Source organism: Mus pahari, chromosome 9 (genome assembly GCF_900095145.1).
Source record: "Mus pahari chromosome 9, PAHARI_EIJ_v1.1, whole genome shotgun sequence".
NCBI classification, from domain to species: Eukaryota; Metazoa; Chordata; class Mammalia; order Rodentia; family Muridae; genus Mus; species Mus pahari.
In genome coordinates, this window is record NC_034598.1 from 67,349,239 (window position 1) to 67,375,618 (window position 26,380).

Sequence of the window (26,380 nt, forward strand, 5' to 3'; positions counted from 1 at the left end):
AGAGAGAGAGAGAGAGAGAGAGAGAGAGAGAGAGAGAGAGAGAGAGAGAGAGAGAGAACACGCTCATTGTTTGGCCCTTGATCCAAGCTGTCCAGGATGTCTGCCTGGAGAGCCAGTGTGGCATACATTAACAAGGAAGTGCTGAAGTGCCGTTTTACCAATAAACAGCTAGCTCCAGTGTCAATAAAGGGGTCAAAACGAGAACCTCTGAATGGATGCAAAGCAAGTAGGACCCAAAGAGAAGCATCTTAAAGCACTCTCAGAAAGAGATGGAGAGAGTTAGAGGTAGCCCCTGCCAGAGAGTAAATTCACTCAAAGGGTCCTCCTCGCCTAGCACAGAGAGGTCATTCCTGGAATGCATCCTTGCCACCTGTCTGCTTCTCTAGTAGGAAAGGTGCTCACATTACCATTAATTGAGCCTCAGTCATGCAGACTTAGAGGAAGAGAAAGGGGTTGCATGTTAATGACATGGAATACACGGCCCGGTCATGTATTCTAATTTGTACTGTCCTCAAGAGCCGAGTAATAGTAGCTATCCTTATAACATACCAGCCTTCATTAAAGCAAAATAATATCTAGCCTGTGAACCACCAACAGGAACAAAAAGTAGAAAGGTCAAAACTCAAGTATACACACACACACACACACACACACGTGTGTGTGTGTGTGTGTGTGTGTGTCTGTCCTATTTCATGGAGAAAGATAAGTAAAATCCACTAAGAAACTGACCAAAGTATTTCAGTATCTATTTTATTGCAGTTGGTGTGGGTTCGGTATCCAAGGATACCGGGGCAGACACTTAAGCAGAAAATGTTAGCTTATTCCAGAATCTAATCTTCGTAGAGATAGGCTTAGAAAACTATTTTAGAAATCATCATCTGGTACAACACACTAATTCATAAGGAGCTAGTGTAGAAAGCAGAATGTCAACTGATGTTCTGGAATTGGACAGACATGGCATCTTCATGACTGAGCATTCTTCTCTGATGCAGAAATCCATATGGCCAATAGCTCTATGTTAACCTTCATGCAGTCAGAATAGATCTTCCAGATAACACCTTCTGCAGGAACCATGCATGTGTCTCCTAAAGGAACCAGGCAAAGGATTTTCACTGCTCATGTTACATCAATGTAATCATTACTGACCAGTGTGCCTACAGTGCAATTACTCACTTTCTTTTCAGTAAATGCAGAGTTGAAGTGATAGAGAACTAACTCTAAGTCACAGGAAGATAGTGTCACAATGGAGCTGCCTCTAAAACTGGTCGTTCTAATGCCCCATGTGCTTGGTAAGGGGTTCTTCACCACAAACCCTTGAGAAGACCCACCTCGCTCTTCAACAATTAATTATGCAGTATTTTTGAAACCTTATTTTGACATTTCCTTTTGGACTTTTTTCCCATTAAGAATGAATACTTTTCCCTTTAACGGATTTAAACTTTGTAATAAAGTGGTATATGTTTAGATGAAAAATCTGATATGAAGTTACTTTTTTAAGTTTTTTTAACATCTATTCATTTAATTTGAGAGAGAGAGAGAGAGAGAGAGAGAGAGAGAGAGAGAGAGAGAGAGAGAGAGAGAGAAAGAGAGAGATCTCCTTTATGTACATGTGGATGTCAAAAACAACTTTGAGTTGATTTTCTCTTTGGATCATATGGGTCCAAGTGGTTGAGCTTAGGTTTCAGTCTTGGGTCTTGATTGTAGACATATTTACCTACTGAACCATGGTGCCAGGCCTAGTTACCTTTTTTTAAACCTTTATATATTTTAGTTTGATTTTGTAATGTTAGTGCAGTCATATGGGTAGCATTTTACTAGCACATTCTTCTCTCCTTCTTTTAAAGCACGAAACTTTGGCAAAGGTTTGAGTCATTTTTGTAAGCCGTCCTTCAGGTTTTGTCTCTGATTGCAAAAGCTCCTGAGTGGCTGCTGTGAACCCTATCACAGATAAACAACGAGGACTTTACTGCGTCCTCCCTCTTAATTCATTCACATTTCACCTCCTAGATTACAGGGTGATTTTTTTAAATCTGATTAAAATCAACACTCATATTTTATTCATGCTATCAGCATATTTTTATCATAATAAAATATTCATTTGTCTATACTATCGTATGAAGTTATGACTCTGCAATGGTATGCCCTCACTCAGAAATGTCTCCTTAGGCAACCAGCTATTAATTTAGGTTCCGCTACATGCATACCAGTGGCATGGAAGAAAAATATCTGGCTAAATATTAATTTTTTTGCTTTATGAAGCTTCTACTGTATTAGGTTTCTATACAACCCCTCAATTGGCCCATAATTTTAGCTTCCTCTCCCATATTCCCTCCCTTGTGCCCCTCTTCCCTCTACTTCCCTCCCCTTTCCTTCCTTCCCCTTCTTATTTGATCCTTATGTTCAAGTCCCCTCATATCCACCCATAACTATTTATTCTACTTCCTTTTCCTAAGGAAATCTATCTGCCACCTGTTCAGTCCCTTATGCTGTATTTATCCTTGGTGGTTCTATGGATTGTGGGTATTGACTTAACAGCTAATATCCGCATATAAGCAAGTACATATCACATTTGTCTTTCTGTGTCTAGGTTACCACATCCAGGATGATTTTTTTTCCTAGTTCCACCCATTTACCTGTAAATTTTATGATTTTATTTTTAATAGCTGAGTAATATTCCATTGTTAAAATATATCCCATTTTCTTTATCCATTCATTGGTTTTAGGAGGTCTAGATCCTTCCCAGATGCTAGCTGTTATGAATAGAGCAATAATGAACATGGTTGAGAAATGTCTTTGTGGTGGGATGAAGCGTTCTTTGGGTATATGCCCAAGAGTGATGTAGCTGGATAGATTCACATTTTTTCCTGAGAAACTACCACACTGATTACCACAGTGGCTGTTTATGTTTACACTCCTTTCTCCACAACATCACCAGTGTGAGCTGGTACCAGTTTTATTGATCTTAGCCATTCTGATGGGTGTCAAATGAAATATCAAAGTAGTTTTGATTTGCGTTTTTCCTGATGACTAACAATGCTGAACATTTAAGTGTTTCTCAGCCATTTGAATGTCCTCTGTTGAGATGTGCACCCCATTTTTTATTGTTTTCTTCATATCTACTTTTATGTGTTCTTGATATATTTTAGATATCTGCCCTCTGTCTGATGTAGACTTGTAAAAACCTTTTTCTATTCTTTAGGCTGCTGCTCTATCTGAATGCTGGTGTCCTTTGCCATGTAGAAGCCTTTCAGTTTCATGAGGTCTCGTTTACTAACTGTTGCTCTTAGTGCCTGTGCTGATGGTGTTCTGTTCAGAAAGCCTTTTCCTGTGCCAATGAGTTCAGCCGATTTTCTCCTTTCTCTTCCATTAGGTTCAGCATATCTGATCTTAGTTTGAGGTCTTTTATCCATTTGGAGTGCTCTTTGATGTAGAGTGAGAAGTATAGATCTATTTGGATTCTTCTACATACAGCTGTATCGTTTGACCAGTAAAATTTGTCAAAGATGCTTTTTCTCAGTATCTATTTCTAGATTCCTTGTCAAAAATCAGGTGTCTGGAAATATGTAGATTTATGTCTGTGTCTTCAGTTTGGTTTCATTGACCAACATGTTTGTTTTTGTACCAGTACCATGTTGGTTTTATTACTATAGCTCTGTAGTACAATTTGAGGTTCCAACAGGTTTTTTTATTTTATTATTCAGGATTATTTTAGCTATCCTGTGTGGTTTGTGTTTTCATATGGACCTGGAAAATGTCCTTTCAAGATCTATTAAAAATTGTGTTACAATGTTGATGGGAAATACAGTGAATATGTATATTGTTTTTAGTAGGATGGCCATTTTTACTATGTTAATCCTACTGATTTATGAGCATAGTCAATTGATCCAAAATTTGCTCATTTTAAATATTTCTTTTATTTGTTCTTTGACAATTTCAAATATGCCTATAACATAGCTTGACCTGGCCATTATTTTAAAACCACTTTCTTAAAGTGATGTGATCTCAGATTATCAAGAGGAAGAAGACATGAGAATATTTATGGGTGAATTTCAAACTTCCTGAAAGCTTGACTCACTGCAGAGATCGAATACAAATTGCTTCTTATTCAGAAACAAAAGCAAGTGAAGCAAGAGAAGGAGAAGGAAGAGAAGAGAAAGTGCCACCTAAGAAATGCTTGAGGGTTATGTCCCTAGTAGTCACCGGTATCTGCTGCTAGAATATTTTCCCCAATTTAACTCCCTGATTTGATTCTAAATTGTTCCTGGTAGATAAAATGAAGCTGTGCACTTCCCTGTGACACATTAATAATAAGCATGTTAAAAGGTAGACCACTGAAGTTAAACATTATGTACCAAAGTCGATCTTTCTCTAAACCCTTTATAGTGTTTAAGTTAAAGGAAATTAGTCTCAAATTAATATATATATTATATTTTGCATCAACTCAGTTCTTATCTTTTTAGCACCTGTGTTGTATGGCATTAAGCTTCACCCTAATTTATAGACTAAATATATGGAACAGGTTCTAAATGAGAAATGTGACGATCTCTCATATCAGTTAAGCATCTGAAGCTAAGGGTCTGACATAAACACAAGTAAAGAGCATCAGGAAAAAATCAAATGACAAAAACATAATAGAAAATAATAAGCTTATAAAAAGGCAGGTGGTTAGCCAGGCAGTGGTGGTACACACCTTTAATCTCGGCACTTGAGAGGCAGAGGCAGACAGATCTCTGTGATTTGGGGGCCAGCCTGGTTTACAGAGCAGGATCCAGGACAGGACTACACAGGACTACATCTTTTCTCAAATAAAGCTTATATGAGCAAAAAAAACTTGAACTTAATACCTTTTTTTTTCTTCTTTACATTGGAGAGGTCACAAGGGAGGCAGGTGAACCTGGGAAGACAGAGAAATGAATGTGATTGGAGTGTATTGTGTGAAACTCCCAATGATCAACAAAAATATTATGTTGGGGGGGAAAAAAGAAAGAAAAACAAAAGCAGATGTTTGTATTGTTATAGTAGGGATCAGCTTGAGAGTGTTTATACAAAGTAACTCCTGGTTGCAAGAAATAGGCAGTGGCACATCAACTGGGCTGAGCCTTGAGAAACATGGTTGCCTCCCTATTTGCCAGTCCCATGGTGAGAAGTGGTTACTGAGACAACTCACCATCAAGGTTAAGGTCGTGGTTACTACCAACCTCGGACTCTGCCAGCCATAAAATATCAGCTTTTCATTCCTGGTTTCTCTTATAATCCCAACAGTTCCAGATCCCAGAGTAGCTACAGTACCAAACAGTAGAGAAGGTGTTGGTTTCTGTGGATAGCTTCATTATTAAAGTTAGAAGAATAAAGTCCCCCCCCCCAAAAGAAACAAGAAACTTCCTTTTATATCACAACATAGTCAAATTGTGTCATACAGTCTCATGAAGCAGGTTATCATGACTAACATATAAACTAAGAAGATTCGCTGGTGAGATGGGATGAGGTTATCTCCCAGAACCACAGTTATCCAGAAACAACAACCAAACAATGTGTTTGTTTTACATTGACAGGAAGGGATGGGCTATTTTTTTGTAGACCGTAGATACTGTTTATGTTTTATGCTCACAAAATTCCACTGACACATAACAGAAGCTAGGATTTGGGAAGAAGGAAGCAATATTGCTACCTTTCATAATTCGTAGCTGCGATGTTTAGTATAAAGACTTAAACAGGGCTAAGCACATGGTTTCTTTGTGGCATTCTCAATAATTTTCTATGCTATGTGTCCTCTCAGAAGGGTCACCCTCAATCATCTCTCTAGGCAATAACTGACTAGGAACTTTTCTTTCTCAGCAGGTCTGAAAGGCATTTATTACATTTCTTTTCATTCAAAACAGGGTGAGTCCTACCTAGTCAAAGCACATTGTATCATATTGGACATGTTACACAATCTATTCAGTGAACATTTATTTACTTACTAGTAAGAAAATTTCAGGGCCTATGGAACTAACCCAGTTCAGTGCAAACCTTAGCTCTATCATTTTGTAGTTGTGTAACCTTTTGCAAGTCTTCTCATCCTTAACACATAAATGATAACTCCTGATGAACGAAGTTTGTAAATGCCAGGTACATTTATATGCTTAAAATGCTTTTTGAGATACCTGACTATTACATCTTAGTAAGTATTGCATGCCTCCTAATATACTAGCTCAAGCTGAAGACCGAAGCGTATTTTCCAGCTGTTGTAGTTACCACAATTGGAGCTGTGGATTGATTTTCAAGCTTTGCCTCACTGTGTGGCAAAACAATGACAATCTGAACAGTGTGATGAAAGGGGGCTTTGTGCTACAAGCTTAGATGTTTCTCTCAAGTGCCTGCAGTCAGGAACAGTGAGAGTTCAGAGCTGAGCTTCAACAAAGCAAGGGAGAATGAGAATTCCAAACCATTTATCTGTAGTTTCTATAGACGGCGTGTTTGAGAGCCAATTGGCTTGAACCGACTCACCCATGCTTTTTCAGAAACCATCAATGCACCTAGTTTTTTCTTCCCATACAAAAGGAAAAGAGTAGCTTCAATTAATATTGTGCTTTAGAGCATATAAAATTGATCAGTGGAAGATGTCAACTCCAAAAGAAATAGTGAACAATGACAAAAAAGAAATAAAATAAAATCACAGCCATCACCAACAATGAGGTAAACACAAATTTAGAAATCATCCTGTCTATGTTGTTTTTGTTTCCCTCTGGGGTATTCTTGTTCATCTTGCTATTAAATATAAGGAAAGAAACAAAAAAGGAGGGGAGGGATGGATGGAGGGAGGGAGGGAGGGAGGAAGGGAGGGAGGGAGGGAGGGAGGGAAAGTTTGAACGTAGTCATTTTTATACTTGAAATATAAAGATACTTGAAGTCTCTCTAATACATTTGAAAAGCTATCCCTTTTTGACCATAACCTTGTCTGTGCTAGCTGAAATCTTGGGAGACCCATTAAAAAGCATAAATGTTCTCCAGTATGGACTGGCAATTTAAAAACAAATGTGGTTTTTGTAGCTGAAGTAATGAAATATTTTCTTAAAATAGAAATGGGTACAAAATTTAGCATTGTTAATTTTATGAATTCATTATCAAATGCTTTCAGAAACAGCTCTAATGTCCCATGATTTCAGAGAGTTGTGTCCTTAGTGTAGGGGACTTATAAAAGATTTCTTGATTTTTTTTTTTTCTCATTATTGCAATAACTGAATATTTCATTTTTGGCTTAGATACTTGGTTTATTTCTATTATTTCAATCCCTATTCTATGTATCTGAGAGAAAAACTAATATAGCAATGAGTAGAATTTTTATTTAAGCTAATACCTATAAAAATTTATGCTGATTAAAATTACCAAATATAATTGAGGGAATGAGAAACTACGCTTGTTCACATTTTTTTATAAAGTTTATCACCGTATAATATGTATAAATAATGCTCATTTTTCATCTCATGGTTTTGGCTCTAAGAAACTATTAATTATAAAATTCACTATCATTTTATAGTCCCTTGCCAGAAATGATTGCAAAGTAAATTATGCCAAAATAAATTCATAGCGTTGAACAGTATGTTTATCAAAAGATCTCATTTCTTTAGATAAGCTTAACTTTGTGACGATCTTGTTAACACAGTTAAGGGAAAAAAAGAATCTCCCGGTGTGGTTAGGCAGGCAGGCTCCACCCCCTGCACCCTAGGCTCCACCCCCTCTGGCATCCAGCCACGCCCCTGAGCCTCAGGCTCCGCCCCAGTGGAGACCCGCAAGGCCTCCTGGGAAGGCTGCCTCTGAGCCCGTGGTTGGGCGAGTGGAGCGGGGATTAAGATGGCGGTGCAGATGATGGAGAGAGTGCAGGCCGTTCACCTTGAATCTGACGCTTTCCTGGTTTGTCTCGATCACGCTCTGAGCACAGAGAAGGAGGAGGTGATGGGTCTGTGTATAGGGCAGTTGAATGATCACGGGAGGAATGACTCCGGGCTTGCATATGCTGGAGCTGAAATGTGCACGGCTGTGGAAAAGATGGAGGCGGCCAGAATTGTTCACATTCATTCTGTTATCATCTTGCGACGTTCTGACAAGACAAAGGACCGGGTAGAAATATCTCCGGAGCAACTATCTGCAGCCTCGATCGAGGCAGAAAGGTTAGCGGAGCAAACAGGTCGTCCCATGAGAGTTGTGGGCTGGTACCATTCCCACCCTCATATCACCGTTTGGCCTTCTCATGTCGACGTCCGTACACAAGCCATGTACCAGATGATGGATCAGAGCTTTGTAGGACTGATCTTTGCTTGTTTCATAGAGGACAAACCCACAAAGATTGGCCGTGTGCTCTATACTTGCTTCCAGTCTGTACAAGCATCGAAGAGTTCAGAATATGAGAGACTTGAAATCCCAATCCATATTGTACCCCGTACCACCATCGGGATGGTATGCCTCAGGTCAGCCGTAGAGCTGCCGGGGATCCTATGTCAGGAAGAACACGAGGCCTATAGGAGGATTCACGGCCTTACACATCTGGACTCAGTAACCAAGATCCATAATGGCTCTGTCTTCACCAAGCATCTTTGCAGTCAGATGTCCGCGGTCTGTGGGCCTCTCCTACAGTGGTTAGAGGACAGACTAGAGCAAAACCAGCAGCGTTTGCAGGAGTTGGAACAAGAAAAGGAAGACCTTATGGAAGAGCTGTCTTCCCTAGAATAAAGCAGGAAAACAAAAATGGGCAGATGTAAATACTGGGCGTACGATTTATAAACTAATTCATTTCAACCTATTCTGACGAAGTACAAAGGTGATCCAAGGAAGAAAGGGCATGGGCGTGGGCTAACTGAACTTTTACAAGCCAACAAAATAAGTTCTAACAGTACCTCAGAATGTTCATGGATTTAAAGTAAGATGGGAAAAGTAAGGGGAAAAATCATATTAGAAAAATCTTCAGGAGACAACTTTGTTTTTTAAGTTTTTAAGTTAGCTTTAAAGTTGTTTAAACTTTAGCCCAAATGCATAATCCAGAAGAAAACAAAGTAGATATACCGGACTTTACCAAAATTAAAACAGATTTAATTTGTTTAAAAAAAAAGAAGAAAAGTAAAAAAAAAAAAAAAACACAAGAATCTACTTATATTATCTAATAATCATGGATAATATATGATCAGTACTCAAGAATAAAAAAATCAAATAGGAAATAAGAAGAAATAAATAGACATTTTCAACAAAGAGGTATAGATGGCAGGTATGTGATGAAAATATGTAGAACTACTTAAGTCATCGAGGATTTCAAATTCAAACTAGAATGTGATGTGTGTACTTGACAAGATTGCCAAAGAGATAATAGTGAAAATACCAAATACTGTTACAGATACAAACTATATTTCTCTTACAACAATGACAGGGATGTGAAATATAAGTACTCTGTAGAAAAATTTGGAAATCTTGGATAAAGTTAAATATATTACCATACGACCCATCAGTTGTACAGTCATGGCATTTGTGAGATTTTTGATAGCAGCTTTATTTGAGATAGCCTCAGATTACAAACAATCCAAATATTCCAGAATGGGTAAATAAACTATTTCTACCCTGGAGTGTTACTCTGTGGTAAAAAGGGACAGACCACTCATATATGCAACTTAAATGAGCATTGGGATATATTATAAAAGTGTGTGAGGGGGTAATCTCAAAGGTTACTTACTTTACGGTTGCATTTTGATAGCATTGTTGAAATGTCAGAACTTTGGAGAGAAATAACAGAGAAATGATTTCCAGGGTTCAGGACTGTATAGTGTTTAGTATCTGTATTACTGTTGTCCATTACATTATGGAATAAGAGTTTATTTTTGGCTGAAATGGTTTTATATCTTGCTTCTACTGTTTGCTATATAAAACTGTCCCTGTGTTAATATGTTACAGATTTTTTTTTTGAAATTAGTGTCTTTTATTTGGAGTACCTGGATGTCTTTACTCCTTACAAACACAGAGCACATATCCCAATAGATGAGTAGCTTTTCCCTGTTACAGAGGAGAAAGGAATATATTTAATTGTTAAAAAGTTAATTCAAGCTAAGATTTGTGCATATGCATCTGGAAGAGCACCAGGAAACTATCAACAAGCTCAGAAAGATGGTGTCAGACTACACAGATGAAATATCACTTACACAAGGGGACTTAAAGCACACAAATGCTATTGTAGAAGCACAGAGCCAAGAACTCTGGGGAAATAAGTCTTTTTATTTTTTTCCTTAATATCTCTTTTTTTCTTTTTTTTATTATTATTATTTTCTTTATTTATATTACAAATGCTATCCCGAAAGTTCCCCTACCCACCCACTCCCACTACTTGGCCCAGGCCTTCCCTTGTGCTGGATCATATAAAGCTAGAGACACAAGCTCAGGGGGTGCTGGTTAGTTCATATTGTTGTTCCACCTACAGGGTTGCAGCCCCCTTCAGCTCCTTGGGTACTTTCTCTAGCTCCTCNATTGGNGNCCCTGTGTTCCATCCAATAGCTGNCTGTGAGCATCCACTTCTGTGTTTGCCAGGCACTGGCATAGCCTCACAAGAGGCTGATATATCAGGGTCCCTTCAGCAGAATCTTGCTGGCATGTGCATTAGTATCTGGGTTTGGTGGCTGATGATGGGATGGATTCCCGGATGGGGTAGTCTCTGGATAGACCATCCTTTCATCTTAGCTCTAAGTTTTATGTTACAGATTTTTATACACAAAAACTAATTCATTTCAGATCTAGTGGCAGTGAATAATGCACCACCATCATAATGTTGGCTCTGAAGTTCTACAGTTGTGGAACATCTAGGAGAAACTTAGTAAAGGGGACTTGGGGTTTTGTTCTTTCTTATAATTTCTGGTAATTCTATAATTACTACAAAATTTTTTAAAAAATATATACAACTTAAAAAAAAAAAAAAAGAGCGGCAGGATAAAGCGTTTTAGTGTCTATGGCCTCTGAGAGCTGGCACCCTGCTTCAGTCTCATTCTGCTGGTCTTTACATCACATGCTGACGCAGGCTTCAGACAGCAAACAGGATTCATTTACCTTTGCTTAGATACCCCTGAATGATTGGTGAGATGAACCTCTGCTGAGAAAACCGTCTAGAGCGCCCCCAGGCAGACAGCAGCCCATTCTGGCAGAAAGTGAAAGTGAGATGCCTTAAAAATCTTAAGAAAACTCTCACTCCAGACACAGGGTAGTGTGAAAATATACATTGTAAGAGATTGTATCTGTTGAGTGTGCAGTCTGTCACTCAGCGTTTTTTGTTTGTTTGTTTGTTTTGTTTTGTTTGTAAGCTGATGTACGAGGAGCCCCGCATCAGTCAGTATTGTCAGATAGCAGCCTTCCACATACAGCAGTTAGGGACAAGAGTGTGACACAGTTTGCCAGGTTTGCATACAAATTGTCCTGGGAACTAAGAAGCCTAAGGAACCCAAACATTCAGTTTGATTTCTTGTGCTTTCTGGATTCCGTGAAGCAGATATGCAGATAACCCTATGTGTAGTATCAGCCTTTGGATAATTTCTACAGGAATTCAAAGGTATCTGGAAGAATCACACCATGGCCATGTGGGTACATAGAAACTGTTGTAGCACAGCGATTCACAACCTTCTGAATGCTGAGACCCTATAATATGTATAGTTCCTCATGTTGTGGTGTCCCCAACCATAAAATTATTTCCATTGCTACATCATACATGCAAGCTTGCTACTGTTCTGACTCATAATGTTTGAACCATAGTCATCTGAATTTTTATGGTCTCAGGCAATGCCTGTGAAAGGGTTTCCTTACCCCCGCAAAGGGCTATCTCAGGCAACCCCTGTGAAATGGTTTCCTTACCCCCCACCTCCAAAGGGCTATAGCAGCTCTGGGTGAGACATCTGTGGTTGGAATCCTGGCTCCACAAAGTAAGCATGTGTTCATTTTTGTCTATATTCTCTGGACACGTCAGATCATTTAATAACTTACATACTTAGATAATAGTTTTATTGGCCTGACTACATTTTTCATTCTTTATTTTTATTTTAGTTGCATGTTGTATTCTAATGAGAGAAAGAAAGTCCGTGTAATTGGGTGGATGGGGAAGTTGGGAGGGTCTGGGAGGAGTTGGGGAAGAGAAATTGTAATCAGAATATATTATATGAAAAAATCTGTTTTCAATTAAAAATCATTTTAAAAGATGCCTTAGCAGATTATAGGTGCTTACCTCCAAACCTGAAATCCTGAGTTCAGTACCCAGGGCTCACATGATGCAAATAGAGAATCAACTACTACACATTGCTCTCTAACCCCTGTATACTATGGCATGTGTGCCCACCCACATCATGCACACACACACACATACACAGATGTATATATATATATACATTTTCAAATAAGTAATGTGAAGATAATGAACCTCCTTACTTCAAAGATTATTGTAAGGAATATGGAAATACATATGTAGTACAGTTAGAATATTGTTTGGTGCATGGCAAGAGATTTATGTTTGTATATTGTTTATTGGCCTCAGACCTGTGTGGAATCAAATCCTCATCCTTCCTTATAACTGCTATGACTGTGACCATACAGCATCTACATAGACCTTTCCCGTGATCAGAGCCTGTGAGAGGGAAGCTTGATGGAGAAGGCGCTACTCATGGGCAGACACTGGGACTTGGGTCTTGGCTATGCCTCCTGATCACCATCTACGGGTCTATGTAACTCATGTCAATTTTTTCCAATATTTTATCATCTGTTAAGTTAACCCTTTTATTGTATCAGTCACCAGAAGCCAGCCGCCAGCCACCATAACATATTCCTGTCGTGTCTTGCTTTCCCCCTTACATCTCCCAAGAAAATGTATTTGTCTGAATTGCAGAGAAGATGCACCTTGAGGCTGACATCCAAGCACCTGCAAGCTTACGGGAGTTTGCTGTGCTGCTGAGCTTCATCCTCAGGCAAGGAAAGAATTTCAGTGAAAATGGCAGCAGGAGTTCATTATTTTTCCACGTTCCTTCCCAGTGAATGTGATCATATTTCCCGGGGACCTTCCCTGCCTTTGACACTAGTGGTAGAGTTAGAGTGGCCTTTAGGGACAAGAGATTGGCAGGTCAGCTCTCCTTGGCCAGGTCCAATTCGATGGAAGAAGTATTTGGCTGTGTCTGTCAGCAACTGAGACTCACTGAACATCATATAAAGAAAGGGTAGGGGTTCCTTACTGAACCTAGGGGTTGAAATAGGGCCAAGAAGGATGCATGTGGCAGCTACATTGGCTTAATACCTACTCTGTGACAGATGGAGGACACTCATGAAGTAAAAATCCCAGAATTCTTCCCTCTTTCTTTACACAAAAACACCCATTTCCTCGTGGCTCCTGGACTATTTTTAATGATTACGGCAAAAAATAACTTAAAGTTTGGGGGGTCTTAGGTCTTATAATACGTTCTTTGGTAATACTTTTGATAATTCTTCACCTTCTTGTTAGGCCTTGAAGTTTTGTGTACTTTAATACAAATTGCAATACGTAAACAGAGGTGGAATGGTGACTTCTGTTGAAATCATGCAGTATAATAAAGTATCTTATTATATAATCTGAGAAATACATACAAAGTTTTAGATCTAGAGCTAGACATAACTAAAGTACTTAAAAGAATAAAAATGAGGGACTAGGAGTTTGTCATAACAACAGTGACCCTGATTCCTATAGGTTACACCACACAAATGAACCTTCATGAGACATTACTATTTGTCTACGCTGTATTTCAGCCAATGGCCATGTTGTATATTCTTTTGCTGAAATTTTTGCCTCGCTGTTTTTCCTTAAGATTTAGTTCGTGTTTGAATGTGTTTTCAATCCAGCCTTAGGATGCTAAACTCAAATTGTCGCCCTCATTAAAACAAACAATTTTAACACATTGTTTTTATATTTTAAAATAACTCAGATATATACCATATTGAGAACATAAACACACAGAATGTAAAAATTCTACCAGAAATTTGACATTGACTTGATCTTTCCAACTTCTTTAATATGAAAGCCCTTTATTTACAAACAGTGCACAATCTGTGTAATGTATCATCGTGTATATTTAGCAACTAATGTTCCCTTGTGCTTTCAAGTTTGAAGCTTTTAAAGACAAGGTAATACTATTATTTTATAAATTGCCACAATTATTTGACTCTGATAGGTAATTTCTGATATTAAAGTTCCTATAAATGTCTTTGTATTAGAATGTATATCAGCAATTAATTCTTTATCAGTGATTCCTAGAATAAGGATAAACCCTTTCACCTATTTTGATATAATCTACTATTTTGGGTCTATAGAGCTTCTTCCAGTTCTACCCTTCCTCACAATTACCCACTTCCTTGCATGCTGACCTTTGCTATTGATATTTTGCCAAAATGCTAGGTAAATATGTCTTTGTTAACTTTCAGTTTTTTATTATAGAGAAAGAATTAATCAGGCTATCTTTTCTTATCTTTGAGCAAAGACTTTATGTTCATATCCAATAATAGGTTTTTTTTTTCAGTATGCTAAAATTTTGTTCTCCCAAGCTAAATGACTATGCATATAAAGTTATGCAATCGGTTTCCTGTTATTTAGATAACATGTGTTTCTCATTCACTGGTAAATAGATTGAAAAGAAAATCATAAGTACACCAGTACTGGGTACTTAAATGGTACTGTAATATTTGGCTAGCTGAAGAGACCTAGATCAGGGGCTGCCTGTGTAGGACATATAGCTTATGTAGAAGAGAGACATGACTGTTTCTTTATGTATTTTTTATGAAAATAATTTTTCATATATTATTGCCTCATCTCCTCCTAGATGGTACCAACCTCCTTCTGCATTCGGCTCTTGCCTTCTTTCTCTCCTTTTTTAGAAACAAAACAAACAAAAAATAGTCAAATAAAAAGAAGAAAAAGAAAAAGAACAAACTGAGACAAACAGAAAGAAAGGGAGGGAGGGAGGGAGGGAGGGAGGGACAGAGAGAACATACACACAACAGACACATAAACAAACCCCAATTAGGGATGGTTGTGAAGAGACCAGAATCATTAAGGTGAAATCTTGTGGCAATTACTTCCTTAGGGTCAATGCACAGAAGTTCCAGGGATGGCTTAGGTTGTCCCCACATTAAAACTGTTTGTGAAGGTGTGAAGGGGTCATGAAGAGCAACTGAGGGCTGGCCTTGTAAGAAGCCAGAAGTGAAGGTTTAACCTCAGTAGCCATGGAAAACCCAGAATTGAAGGGTCCATTGAGAGAAGTTGGGGCAGGGCACCATGGAAAGCACCCAAGAATGGATCTTGGCAAAAGTGTAGCCCACCTACAGTAGGAGAACTGAGGATTTTGCAGACAGCAGCAGAGCTGGCTTCAGCCATGAGACTCACTGGGTGCTGTGGCAAACCCTTTGGAACCAAAATGATTGTGAGGGAATGGCAGACATTGAACACTGAGTTATTTGTACTGTTAGAGTTCACATTTCTTGGTCTAGCTTGTGACTCTGCCTTGGTTCATTCCTCTTGAAGTAAAAAAGTATTAAACTTATTTTGATTTTGTAGGACGTCATATTTGAGAGGTTAGGAATTTTTTAAAGAGAATTTGGATTCTTAAATCGACTTTGGATTTTAAAGAAATTAAAGTTGTAAGATATTCAAATTTGTAAAACCTGGGAGTTTAAGTTTTGAACATGTTTTATATTGTGATGATTATTAATGTGATATTTGAGGGGTAAGCAGAAAAGAAAAAGTTATTGTTAGCTGGTATTGTATTGGTGTGTCAAGCTGAAAAAGGGTCAATTGTTCTGGCTAGTTTTTATGTCCACTTGACACAAGCTAGACTCATCTGAAAGCGAGAAATCTCAGTTAAGAGAATGCCTCCATAAGATCCAGCTGTAGGCGAGCTATAGGGCATTTTTTGTTCGTGATTAATGTGGGAGGGTTTAGCCTTTTGTAGGTAGGGACAGCCCTGGGCTGATAGTCCTGGGTGCACTAAGATAGCAAGCTAATCAAGCCATGAGGAACAAGCCAATAAGCAGCACTCCTCCATGGCCTCTGCATCAGCTCCTGCCTCCGGGTTCCTGCCCTGTTGGAGTTTCCACCCTGACTTCCTTCAGTGATGGACTCTAATATGGAAGCATAAGTAAAATAAACCTTTCCTCACCAGGTCACTGCTGGTCATAGTTTGATCACAGCAGTAGCCACCCCGAGGAAGACAGAGAGCAAGTTTATTACTTCCCACTTTATAAGCATCAAATTGAGAAGTCATACAGGTTTCCAAACTTCATTTAACTGGAGAATAAGACTAAAATTGCTGTCTTCAAAGTTCCAAGCCAAAATGTTTTCATTTACAACCTTAAAATTAATTAGGTTTTGTTTTTCAGTTCCAAGGTAAATAAGCATTTTAAATGATTGAATGAGTGGATTTAATAAAATAATTCAATAAGATAATGAAGCTAGGTGAATTTAAATAATTAAGCAGACAAGGCCTGTTTCATTATCAGTGTCTTGGATATATGGAGTCAATCATGCCACATTTACAGTTAACCTAAAAATAACACCTAGCAGAACAGGTAAATTATTGATCAGAGTATCACCTCCAGTAAAGGTCAAAAAATGACTAGGGATAAAACTTATCCTTGATCAGAGATTCAAGAAACACTTGCTGTATAATGTTTATTGTGTTCTAGGCTTCCAGTATTATGCTGTTATAGACTGTTATTTTAAAAGTCACTAACAATTTGAATGTATGTAATCAGTTAGCAGCATTTTCAACAGTAATATCCATAATTTGTGTGGGGAGGCTCCTTTTAAAATAATACAAGATACTTAGAGTATAGAACATGGCTGTCATCAACAATCTTGTTCTACACACTCTGGGAAGATACCATTAAAGATTAAATTTACACGGGAAAACTGGGTTATTACACCGAGCTAATAGGTTTGAGGGCTTACATGGTATTGTCGGGAGAGAACGCTAGTGACTACATTTGGTCTTAGCCTTCCCGGAAGGAGCTCTCCACTCACTGTGGTTCCATAAATATTTCATGAGCCAACATAAAGTAATATGCTAACGACAGCCTGCTTACCCCGTGAGCAGGTGCGGTGTGGGCAGCATGTTTTCATCTTGCGTACACCTGTAAGATGGGGTCAGGCATGGCGTTCTGAATTGGCTTTCTCTTTGTTTCCCCCATCACAGTTCCACTTGAACCAAAAAATGGTGAGTGCCAGTCGTCCTGAGGCCCTGGCCGCCCCTGTCACCACTGTCGCGACCCTTGTCCCGCACAATGCCACTGAGCCAGCCAGTCCTGGCGAAGGGAAGGAAGATGCCTTTTCCAAGCTGAAGCAGAAGTTTATGAATGAACTGCATAAAATTCCATGTGAGTATACTACCTTCACTTGAACAGAAAGAAAAGACTGAGCAGTCGTTAAAATCATTGGAAAATCAGCTGGTTTTATATGGTAGTACTCTAGTAACAAGTGATTCTGGAGATGGAATATGACTTTTTTCTTTATCTGTGTTTTATAAATAATAGCACAGTTGATAATGAAATTATACATGTTGGGTTTTAATGTAGATTGGTCCTTCTTTTTTTGTTTCTCTGATAACAGTAATGCCTATAGGTTGTATTATTTGAAGTTTAGATTGGTATTGATGGAATTGTTATACAGGAAAGACTACATTGGCTGATTCCTTTCCACTATTACAAGTTTGATTTTCTTTCCTTTGTTAATATTTTTAAAACCTGTCTTTCTTTCATTGATTTGCTAATATTTCAAAAGCTTTCACCTACTTTTAATTTTTTGTCAATGGGAAACACAAAGCCAATGGCTAGGCTTATTAGAGTAAATGTAACACGAAGTCTAACCAGTGGGATTTAGCTTTTCAAATTTTCTTTGTATATTTGCAGATATATTTACTGTGTATAATGACCATATTTTCAGCTATGCATACTGTATATTGACCTACTAAGTATCATGTGGGCACTACCTCACATAGAACCATTTTTTTTTCTGAAAGCATCCAACATTCACTGGCTTAGCTCAACACTATTATAGCCCATGTTGTAATAAGTCTCTTGAATTTACTTTCCTCTCTAAACCAAAGTTAGTACCCTTTGGCCGTTTCACTCAGCTGCTCTTCAAGCCCCTCGCCCCAGGTCCTTTGACCATCACATGTGTTCTGTGGCATATGTGAGCATGCATGCATGCACGCGCACACACACATGCACACAATGTTTATACACACAGTCATAATAATAAATAAAATATACAGTGTGGGTGAATGTGGAATGTTTTCTTTCTTAGTATTAGCAAAGGATTTGTTTTCTTGGTTTATCTTTGAGATAGTGCATCTAAATAATACTGATCTTTGCCCATTAATATTGGGCCATTTAACTACTGAGTCTATTCATTACTTCTAAAAGGTTGGGAATGACTCTCTGGGTCTCTTTATATGATCAGAACATGTTCAAACAGGAAAATCTTTTCTTCTTGCCCATTTTTGCCTTTTATTTCTCTTTCTTGCCCATTATTCAGGCTGAGACCTGCCATAGTAAGTTTCATGATTGTGCATCTTTGCTTTCTATGTTATAGAGGAAATTTTTTTTAAATATTAACTCTGGGGCTATTATGTACACCTTTTATCATATTGAAGTATAATTCTTATATACTGTACTGGCTGGTTTTGTGTCAACTTGACACAAACTGGAGTTATCACAGAGAAAGGAGCTTTAGTTGGGGAAATGCCTCCATGAGATCCAGCTGTAAGGCATCTTCTCAGTTAGTGATCAAGTGGAGAGGTCCCCTTGTGGGTGGTGCCATCTCTGGGTTGGTAGTCTTGGCTGAGCAAGCCAGGGGAAGCAATCCAGTAAGTAACATCCCTCCATGGCCTCTGCATCAGCTCCTGCTGCCTAACCTGCTTTAGTTCCAGTCCTGACTTCCTTTGGTGATGAACAGCAATGTGGAAATGTAAGCTGAATAAACCCTTTCCTCCCCAACTTGCTTCTTGGTCATGATATTTGTCCAGGAATAGGAACCCTGACTAAGACATATACCTAATTTGTTGAACATTTTTAAGAATATTCAATTATTTTCGAATTCTTTTTTTTTTATTGATCATATTGCTTTACCCTTTATCCTATTAATGTGAGCTATCATATATATATTAATTTACAAAAATTGAACTGTCCTTCCTTTCCTAAAATTAATCAAGCCCACGTGGTTAGTAGCCTTTTTACATGTTCCTGAACTCAGTTGTTCAGGAAAAGCCCTGGACACAGTAGCCAGGAATAGTGATTGACATCTAGTAGCTTTTTATTCATTTTTTTTTTGATGGCCTTGTCTTTTGTATGAGCATGATGCTGGCCTCTTGAAATTTGTTTAAAAGTATTCCCTTAGTTGGAACAAGACTGGCAAAAGTTGAATTTCTATGTTGCATAATATATTGGGACCTGAGGATAACTTGGATGAACCCAATCTAAGGAGAGAAGATAAACAAGCTATTGGAATATTCCAGATGAAAGTATCATTATGAAAATGTATCTGTAAGATCTTCTCATGCCTGAAAGACTAGAAATGTGGTCATATGTCCACACTGTTCACAAATCCAGCTTCCTCTGAAGCCTGCTCTACCGGAGTTGTTGGTAATTACTATTCTTAGCAGGAGGCCCCATTGGAGAAGGAATGGAAGGAGAGAGATGGCCCAGAAGCTCAAGCCCTAGAGCAAGAACAAGATCACAGTTCGTCTTACACTCTGTTGCCTAGCTAATGGACTGGTATAAAAGCTGGAGTGCTCTTTATAGAACTTAGAAGTTGGAAATTCTAGAGGTTAAACATATGCATGCATTATAGATTTAAACTCTGGCTTAAAGACTATTTTATTAAAATACTTGCCATAAGCTCTCAGAGAAAACAGTGAAAGAAACGGTGAGACACATGTCCTGCCTCATGTGTAGCTGTCTCCTCTAGAAGAGTCACAGGTATGAGGCACATGACAAGCTTAATAATCATTAAACTGAAATGTGCTCCCAGTTAGCAGCGTAACTCATGACTCATGTCCTCATCTCTTTCATGTTCTTACAATGCCATCCTCCTACCTAGGGTCCAGGCCAGCACGGTATTTACAACACATGTAACTCACTCATCCATTGGTGGCAGCATGCCCTGGCTCTTTTCCTCACCATATTATTTAGTGCCATCTACAATAGTGTATGTAGATGTATTACTTACTACATGGTTTTTAATTATTCTGAATCGTTCCAAAGTAATAAAAGTTCTGTGAGGGAAGTAAGTTATACGTGTTTTCTGAGTAGTCACATCGTTCATGATGAGGGATACAGAAGAGACTCTCAATGTATATTTGACCAAGAAATGAGCAAAGATTAATCCAACTTCTACCCTACACGCTCCCTCTTAGATTCTGTAGCCTTAAGGTACTAACAAATTAATGCAAGGATTTTGCATTGTATATGTTAAAATTCCATTTTTTTTATTCTTACCAATGCTATTCACTTTTACAAAGCAAATGATTTCCATCTTCATAATGCCTTCTGCCTCTTTCTCACAAAGTTTCAGACATTACATTTTTTTTTCCTGTTCATGTGTAGAAAAATAATCAACTGCAAAAGATTGCATATGAAACCCCTTGCTTGGTCCGCCTTCGCTGGCTTTTCTTTCTTCTTCCCAAGCTATTCCCCAGTCTATACCCCATTATTAGGTCTGGGAATGATTGGGGATAGCCATGTTCTCCTCCAAAGAGCTTTGCTTTGAACCTGTCACCCGCAAGGCTAGAAACAAGAGGATCTCCTGAGGACCTGTGCTAAGTATTATGTTGCTAGTGTTTTCCTTGATATTATAAAATGGAACAAGTAAATATCTAAAATATTTTTAAAGTAAATAGGTTTTAGAAAAATCATATTTTTCATACAGTCATGCAGCTTTATAAAAAAACATCTAGCAGTAAATAATCTACATTTTTCCTTTTAATCCACTGAAACTTTTACTGCCTGTGTAATTGAAATTTCTAATGGGATTTTTCAGACAGGAAGCAACAATAAGCAAAGTTAAATATGTCCCTAAACTCAAATTCCTTCAGGGGCATATGCTATATAAAAGTTATCACTTTTGACTTGGCATAACACAATACGATGCTAATGACAGGTAACAAATTAGAATATTAATCGATTTTTGGTCTCTGAACTAAATCTCAACTATCTGGCAGATGTGGTTTTTGCAAAATTGATAGCAAACAGCTTTAGTCTGTCACTTGAAATTCCCACTTGGAAGAAGAGAGGTGTCACAATGGCAAGGAGTGTGCATGTCATTAGTTAGGTAATCTACACAGTCCAGTGTGGAGCATATTCAAACCAAATTGCCCGATGATATCATCCACAACACTGTGCGGCTTACATGTAAAAGGAGAGAGAGCGTGAGAGAGGAGAAGGAAATGGTAAATTCTCTGAGCATTTTTATCTTTCACTTCATTCTGCACACTCTTATCAAAATGAAGCAGACAAGGATTTCCAGAATGCGTCTTTATTTTGCAACTTTGATTTTACTGTGACTAAGGCCATGGTTGGTTTGTAAAGCGTGAACTCGTGTCATCCAAATAGCTACAATTAAGGTTTTGATATTCATGAGCTTCTTGAAGTAGAGTGCACCTTTCCTTATGTACAGCAAAATAAGCAAATCCTTACTCTCAGTCCAGAATAGGAGGAGGAGGTCTAAGGATAGCTGTGGTATTGATGCAGAAATGTCTGTGGGTAAACACTTTGATTCAGAAATAGACACAATTTATGGACACAGGCTGCATGAATCCAATCCTATATCTCCAGCACCATGTCTGTGTGACCTTGGGCAGATTAATTGTTTATGCATCCATTCCCTCCTGTTACCAAGATAGGATCTCTTGTCACTAGGTTGGTGGGTAAAAGCATTGACGTGTACAAAGTATAGCAGGGTGTCTAGCACAAAGAAACCACACTTGAAATGTTATTAAATTCACACTGTCTTTTTTTAACAAGTTTCTATTTCTATTTTAGAAAAGCCCTCTATTTAGGTCAGTCACCCAAACAGAGAAGATTCGGGAAACTTTGCAGCTGAATATATGTGTACTATATTCTTTAAGCCCAGTTCTCTGGTACCTGTTCCAGGGAAGATGATGGAGGGCTTCCTTGGCCCCTCATCTAACCTTCTTGCTTTTCTGTTGACCTTGCTTTTTCAAAGCCCTGCACGTAGCCTACGTCACATATCAGGAAAGACTTAGCAAAGTTGTATCTGTCATAGGTGCTACAGGAACGCCAATGTGCTTGTGCCATAGTCTAAAATGGCCTTCTGCTGAAATTACCCTGGTCAGACTACCTTTCTATCGTCTACTTTCACATCTCCACCAGAGTTTAAACATAACTAACCTGGACCCTGCCTTCTTTTCAGGCCCCTTGGCAATCCAGGGCCTCCTGATTTCCATCTCCATGCACTGCTAAAATTATCTTCTTTAACTTCGCTGAATATATCTTGATACTGAATGGGTTATTGTTGAGTTTTATGAAGTCAGATATTTCTGCCCATCACAGCTTATTGGCCTCCATAGTCTGACAACAGCTGTCCCCCACCCCCACCCCATGCTTCTCAGCCTTCTCCCCACTCCTTATTCTCTACAGGCTGATCAAGTTATTCATCACCATTCATTTCTCAAAGTGAAGCCCTATTTTCCTGGTGTCTCCTTGATCTCTCACTCTATATCCAATTCTTATTCTACATACTTGCTTTGGGAAGTCTTATTCAAATAAGGACTCTTACTGTGATCCTGACCACAATGAGCTCTGGAGCTATCAATTATCTGCTTGAATTTAAGCCCATGGACACTTACCCTGAAGTTTCTCACAGCCAGCTAGTGCTTTCCTGGTGATGTTATCTCTTGCTGGGCTCCCCCTGCCCCTGATACATTAGTTTATCGTTGAATACCCAGCTAACTTGTCCCCATCAGGATGAGAAGTACCTCGTTTTAAAGGCTGGGCTATGTGAGGCTTCTTCTCTTTAAAACTCTTCATTCACATCTCTCACCTGTACTGGTTATCTCTAGGGCCTTCTGCTCACTTTGCCAGTGGCAGGTTAATTCCCAAGGCCTTGGTATAGTTACTCATACATCTTTGTTTGTCCTGTTCATGGAAAGTGGGCCTGACAAAGATGTAGTGTAATTTGGATCTGTGCAGTACAGTATTGACGTAAGGACCAGGAAAAATCTCTTTCTCAAAACAAAAACAAAAACGAAAACAAAACAAGTGGCATGGAGTTTTGCTTGACTAAACCAATTTATGCTAGAAGTAACTGTGTAATTTACACTATTAAAAGTACTATGATATTTATCCCACGTTTGAAGAAACTGAACCCTGAAAATAAGTTTCAAACCTTTTACCACAAGGGTCCTTTACAAATGAAATATTACATGAACACTGAAAGGGGAAATATGATGAAGCAAGGTTGATGTGCTATTACAGTCTTCCTGCTGATATGACATCAGCAGCTATGGAGACAGCTAACTGTAGGAACACTGAACAGGGTGACCTTAAACCTCAGGATAAGAAGATCAGTAACTAAACAGCTAGCAACAATGCAGTGAGCATCGTATAAGGATGTGTGCATCCGTCAAGAAAAGTGTAGTTGGATAACTTTGATTTCCCTCCTGTGGCTGAAAAGTGAAGATAATGACATTGCCCTATGTCAGTGTCATGATTGTTAATGTCAATAAAGTCAATGGCAAGAAACAGATGAAGACACCCTTAGGGACACAGTGATCCATGGTGGGTGAAGAACAGGAATTACATTACTGATAACCACGTTTATTGAGCACTTGGCACGCCTATGTGTATTGTGCATTATATGAATCACCAATAAGCTTGTGAAAACTGCCAAATAAGAACAGTTACTATTCCCATTGCATGAATAAGAACTCGGGGGCTTTAGTAGAAAAGAGGGTTGTCCAAAGGGTTATTCAAGCTGGAGAGTATAGGAGTGGCGGTGTCTGTTGGGAGACATTTCCAGTTTGATGATTTGGCCGCATGAGAAAGTCACAGATGCTTCACATCCTGTCCACTGTTGCTCCGTACAGCAAAAGACTGGAAACAAGTGCTAGGATGCGCTCCTATTCAGAGACAGTTCTGTCATGGTTTCTGTTGTAGATGACTGAAGACCTGGGATGCTATTTTAATATCGTTCCTATTCTTCCTGCATCAGCCAGGGTGATAAGTGAATAGGTAGTTACTTTGTTTCTGCCGGTTTTTTAAAATGGTCTTTTTACTCAGATACACAGCCATGCTATTCAAAAGTAGCACACTCTGTACATGGATGAGCGCCATGAGTCAGCTTCCCTTGTCTGTTGGCTCGGTTCTTTTTAAACTTCAGAGAGGCATGGCTAAACTGTTAAGTGAAGTCCTTAACTTCTGTGAAATGGAGACTCTGAAAGAAAGAAAGGTTCAATTCTGGTGAGCCTTCTCAACGGTCAGGACTCTGCAATACTGACTTCATCACAGTAGTGATGACGGAATCCATTGAGACAGAGACACTTAGCAATAAGTGCTACTCACACAAGCTCATCATAAGTACAAGGCAGGCATCTACATCTCATTCAACAAAACATCCTTCACTTTAGTTTGGCTTAGTCCCTCATCTTAGATTATCATTTTAACTCAATTCTGATTTTAAAAATAGTAGAAATGTATGTATGTATATATGAATGTATTTTTAATCTAAAGTGATCTGGTTTGCCTAAAGCAATAATCCATAGAACAGTTTGTACTATGGATACAGTGAGTATTTGTTGGGCTATTTTTAGTGTGCTTTAGTTTTAACTTGGGTATGGTGACAGGACCTGGCATGAACCTACTTATCCTTCAGTACTTAATATAAACCTGCATCCCACAAGATTTCAAAATCCAAATAGGATACATATATGAAAGAAAACTTTATAAGTATGTAACCTAGAACTATTCGTGTGTGTGTGTGTGTGTGTGTACATGCACATACAAGGTGGTTTTGTATGTCTGTTAAGTATATAAAGCAGTTTAGCTTGTATTATGATATCTGTCTAAAGCCTAGTATTTGGTTTTTGTTCCTGATTAAAGAATAATCTTTTGATTGTCTTAAAGTCCAGTGACCCCTCTAGGAGTTTCAGGCATCTAATTATTTCATTATGTTTTATAGTGTCATTATCTGAACCTATATTTTTTTGCAAATTATTACAAATTATTTAATTGTAAATCCAAGCTTTAATTCTCCTTTATAATTAACACATTTCATTGAACTTTAAAATTATATATGTCAGTATCTTACATTATTTGCTCGCTTTGTAAGACAGAAAACTGCTTTAAAGTATTTGTTACAAACTGTGGTGCTGTAGATACTGAATTTAAGCAAGTAAGCAATGTATTTCTAACAGTATTCTAGGGTCTGGGTGGCAACTTAAGCTAACTACATGCCACTGAGATCGCAGTTCAGGAAGGATTTTTATTTGTCCTTGTGATTTCCTTCAGGAATCCTGTTATGCAGAACCCACCCCCCCACCCCCCAGAAATTCACTCCTTTAAAATGAACAAGTGTTAAGGGATTCTATAAACTTCCAAAGCATAGGTGATACGACATAACTGTAAGCTATAAAAGCCACCAAACGAATTAAGATCCAAGCTAAGTTCCCAGAGCTTATTTAGTTAAACTTTGTTGGCATCTCAAGGATATTAAGTAAGCCCATAGAAGGAAAATAAGGCCTGTAAATAACACCAGGGGCTGATATTTAATGCAGCTCCAGAATTACCTTGCTGGAGTACTTTACAAGGAGACAGAGATATTTCTAAATAGCTCTCAAAGTCAGTTCCTTAATACATAACTGTTACAGTACAAAACACAGGTTGTCATTAAGCAAAGCCTGCCTAAAGAAGCAAATTCATAAAGCAAGCTATGGATGTAGAAACCTGGGATCCTACTGTTCTGCTCGCTCTTAAGACTATATCGAACCCTTATTGCATGGCTGACTCTCAGGTTTGGGACACTCTCTGTTCCATTTGATAAAGAAATTAGAACAAAAAGCACAAGAAAATTATGGGGTGGTCAGTTACACTCCAGCACTTGGCTTTATTTTTCTTTGTTTGTTTTTCACTTAAGAGAATATTATAATAAAGGGATTGAATGAGCTTAGATAACTTTGAAGTAAAGAGTAAGAAGATATTGGGCAATTTAAAGATTTCCTAATCAAGAAACACTCTAATTGAAACTGCTGCCCTGGAGAAATTCTGAAACCATTTGCACTTTCCTACACCTTATATTTAAAGCTGTTTAATCTCTCTCTCTCTCTCTCTCTCTCTCTCTCTCTCTCTCTCTCTCTCTCTCTCTCTCTCT

The 26,380-nt window shown here is 38.4% G+C and overlaps 2 protein-coding genes across 3 annotated transcripts in view; both read left to right on the plus strand.

Moving 5' to 3' along the window:
• The window catches only part of Syt1 (synaptotagmin 1), a 425,848-nt gene that overhangs the window by 303,294 nt on the left and 96,174 nt on the right, over positions 1-26,380 (plus strand). For both annotated transcript variants that reach the window (XM_029542073.1, XM_029542074.1), the window contains exon 4: positions 17,193-17,373. In XM_029542073.1, coding sequence (XP_029397933.1) covers positions 17,211-17,373 — 163 coding nt within the window. In that variant the 5' untranslated portion in view covers positions 17,193-17,210. The remainder of the gene's footprint in view (positions 1-17,192; positions 17,374-26,380) is intronic.
• LOC110326381 (lys-63-specific deubiquitinase BRCC36-like) lies at positions 7,779-9,157 on the plus strand. Its single transcript, XM_021204778.1, has one exon. The coding sequence runs from the start codon at positions 7,831-7,833 to the stop codon at positions 8,704-8,706; it is 876 nt and encodes a 291-aa protein (XP_021060437.1). The 5' UTR covers positions 7,779-7,830; the 3' UTR covers positions 8,707-9,157.

What these genes read in the sequence shown, in the direction of transcription:
- LOC110326381 (XM_021204778.1), top strand. Translation starts at nt 7,831, where the DNA reads ATGGCGGTGCAGATGATGGAGAGAGTGCAGGCCGTTCACCTTGAATCT.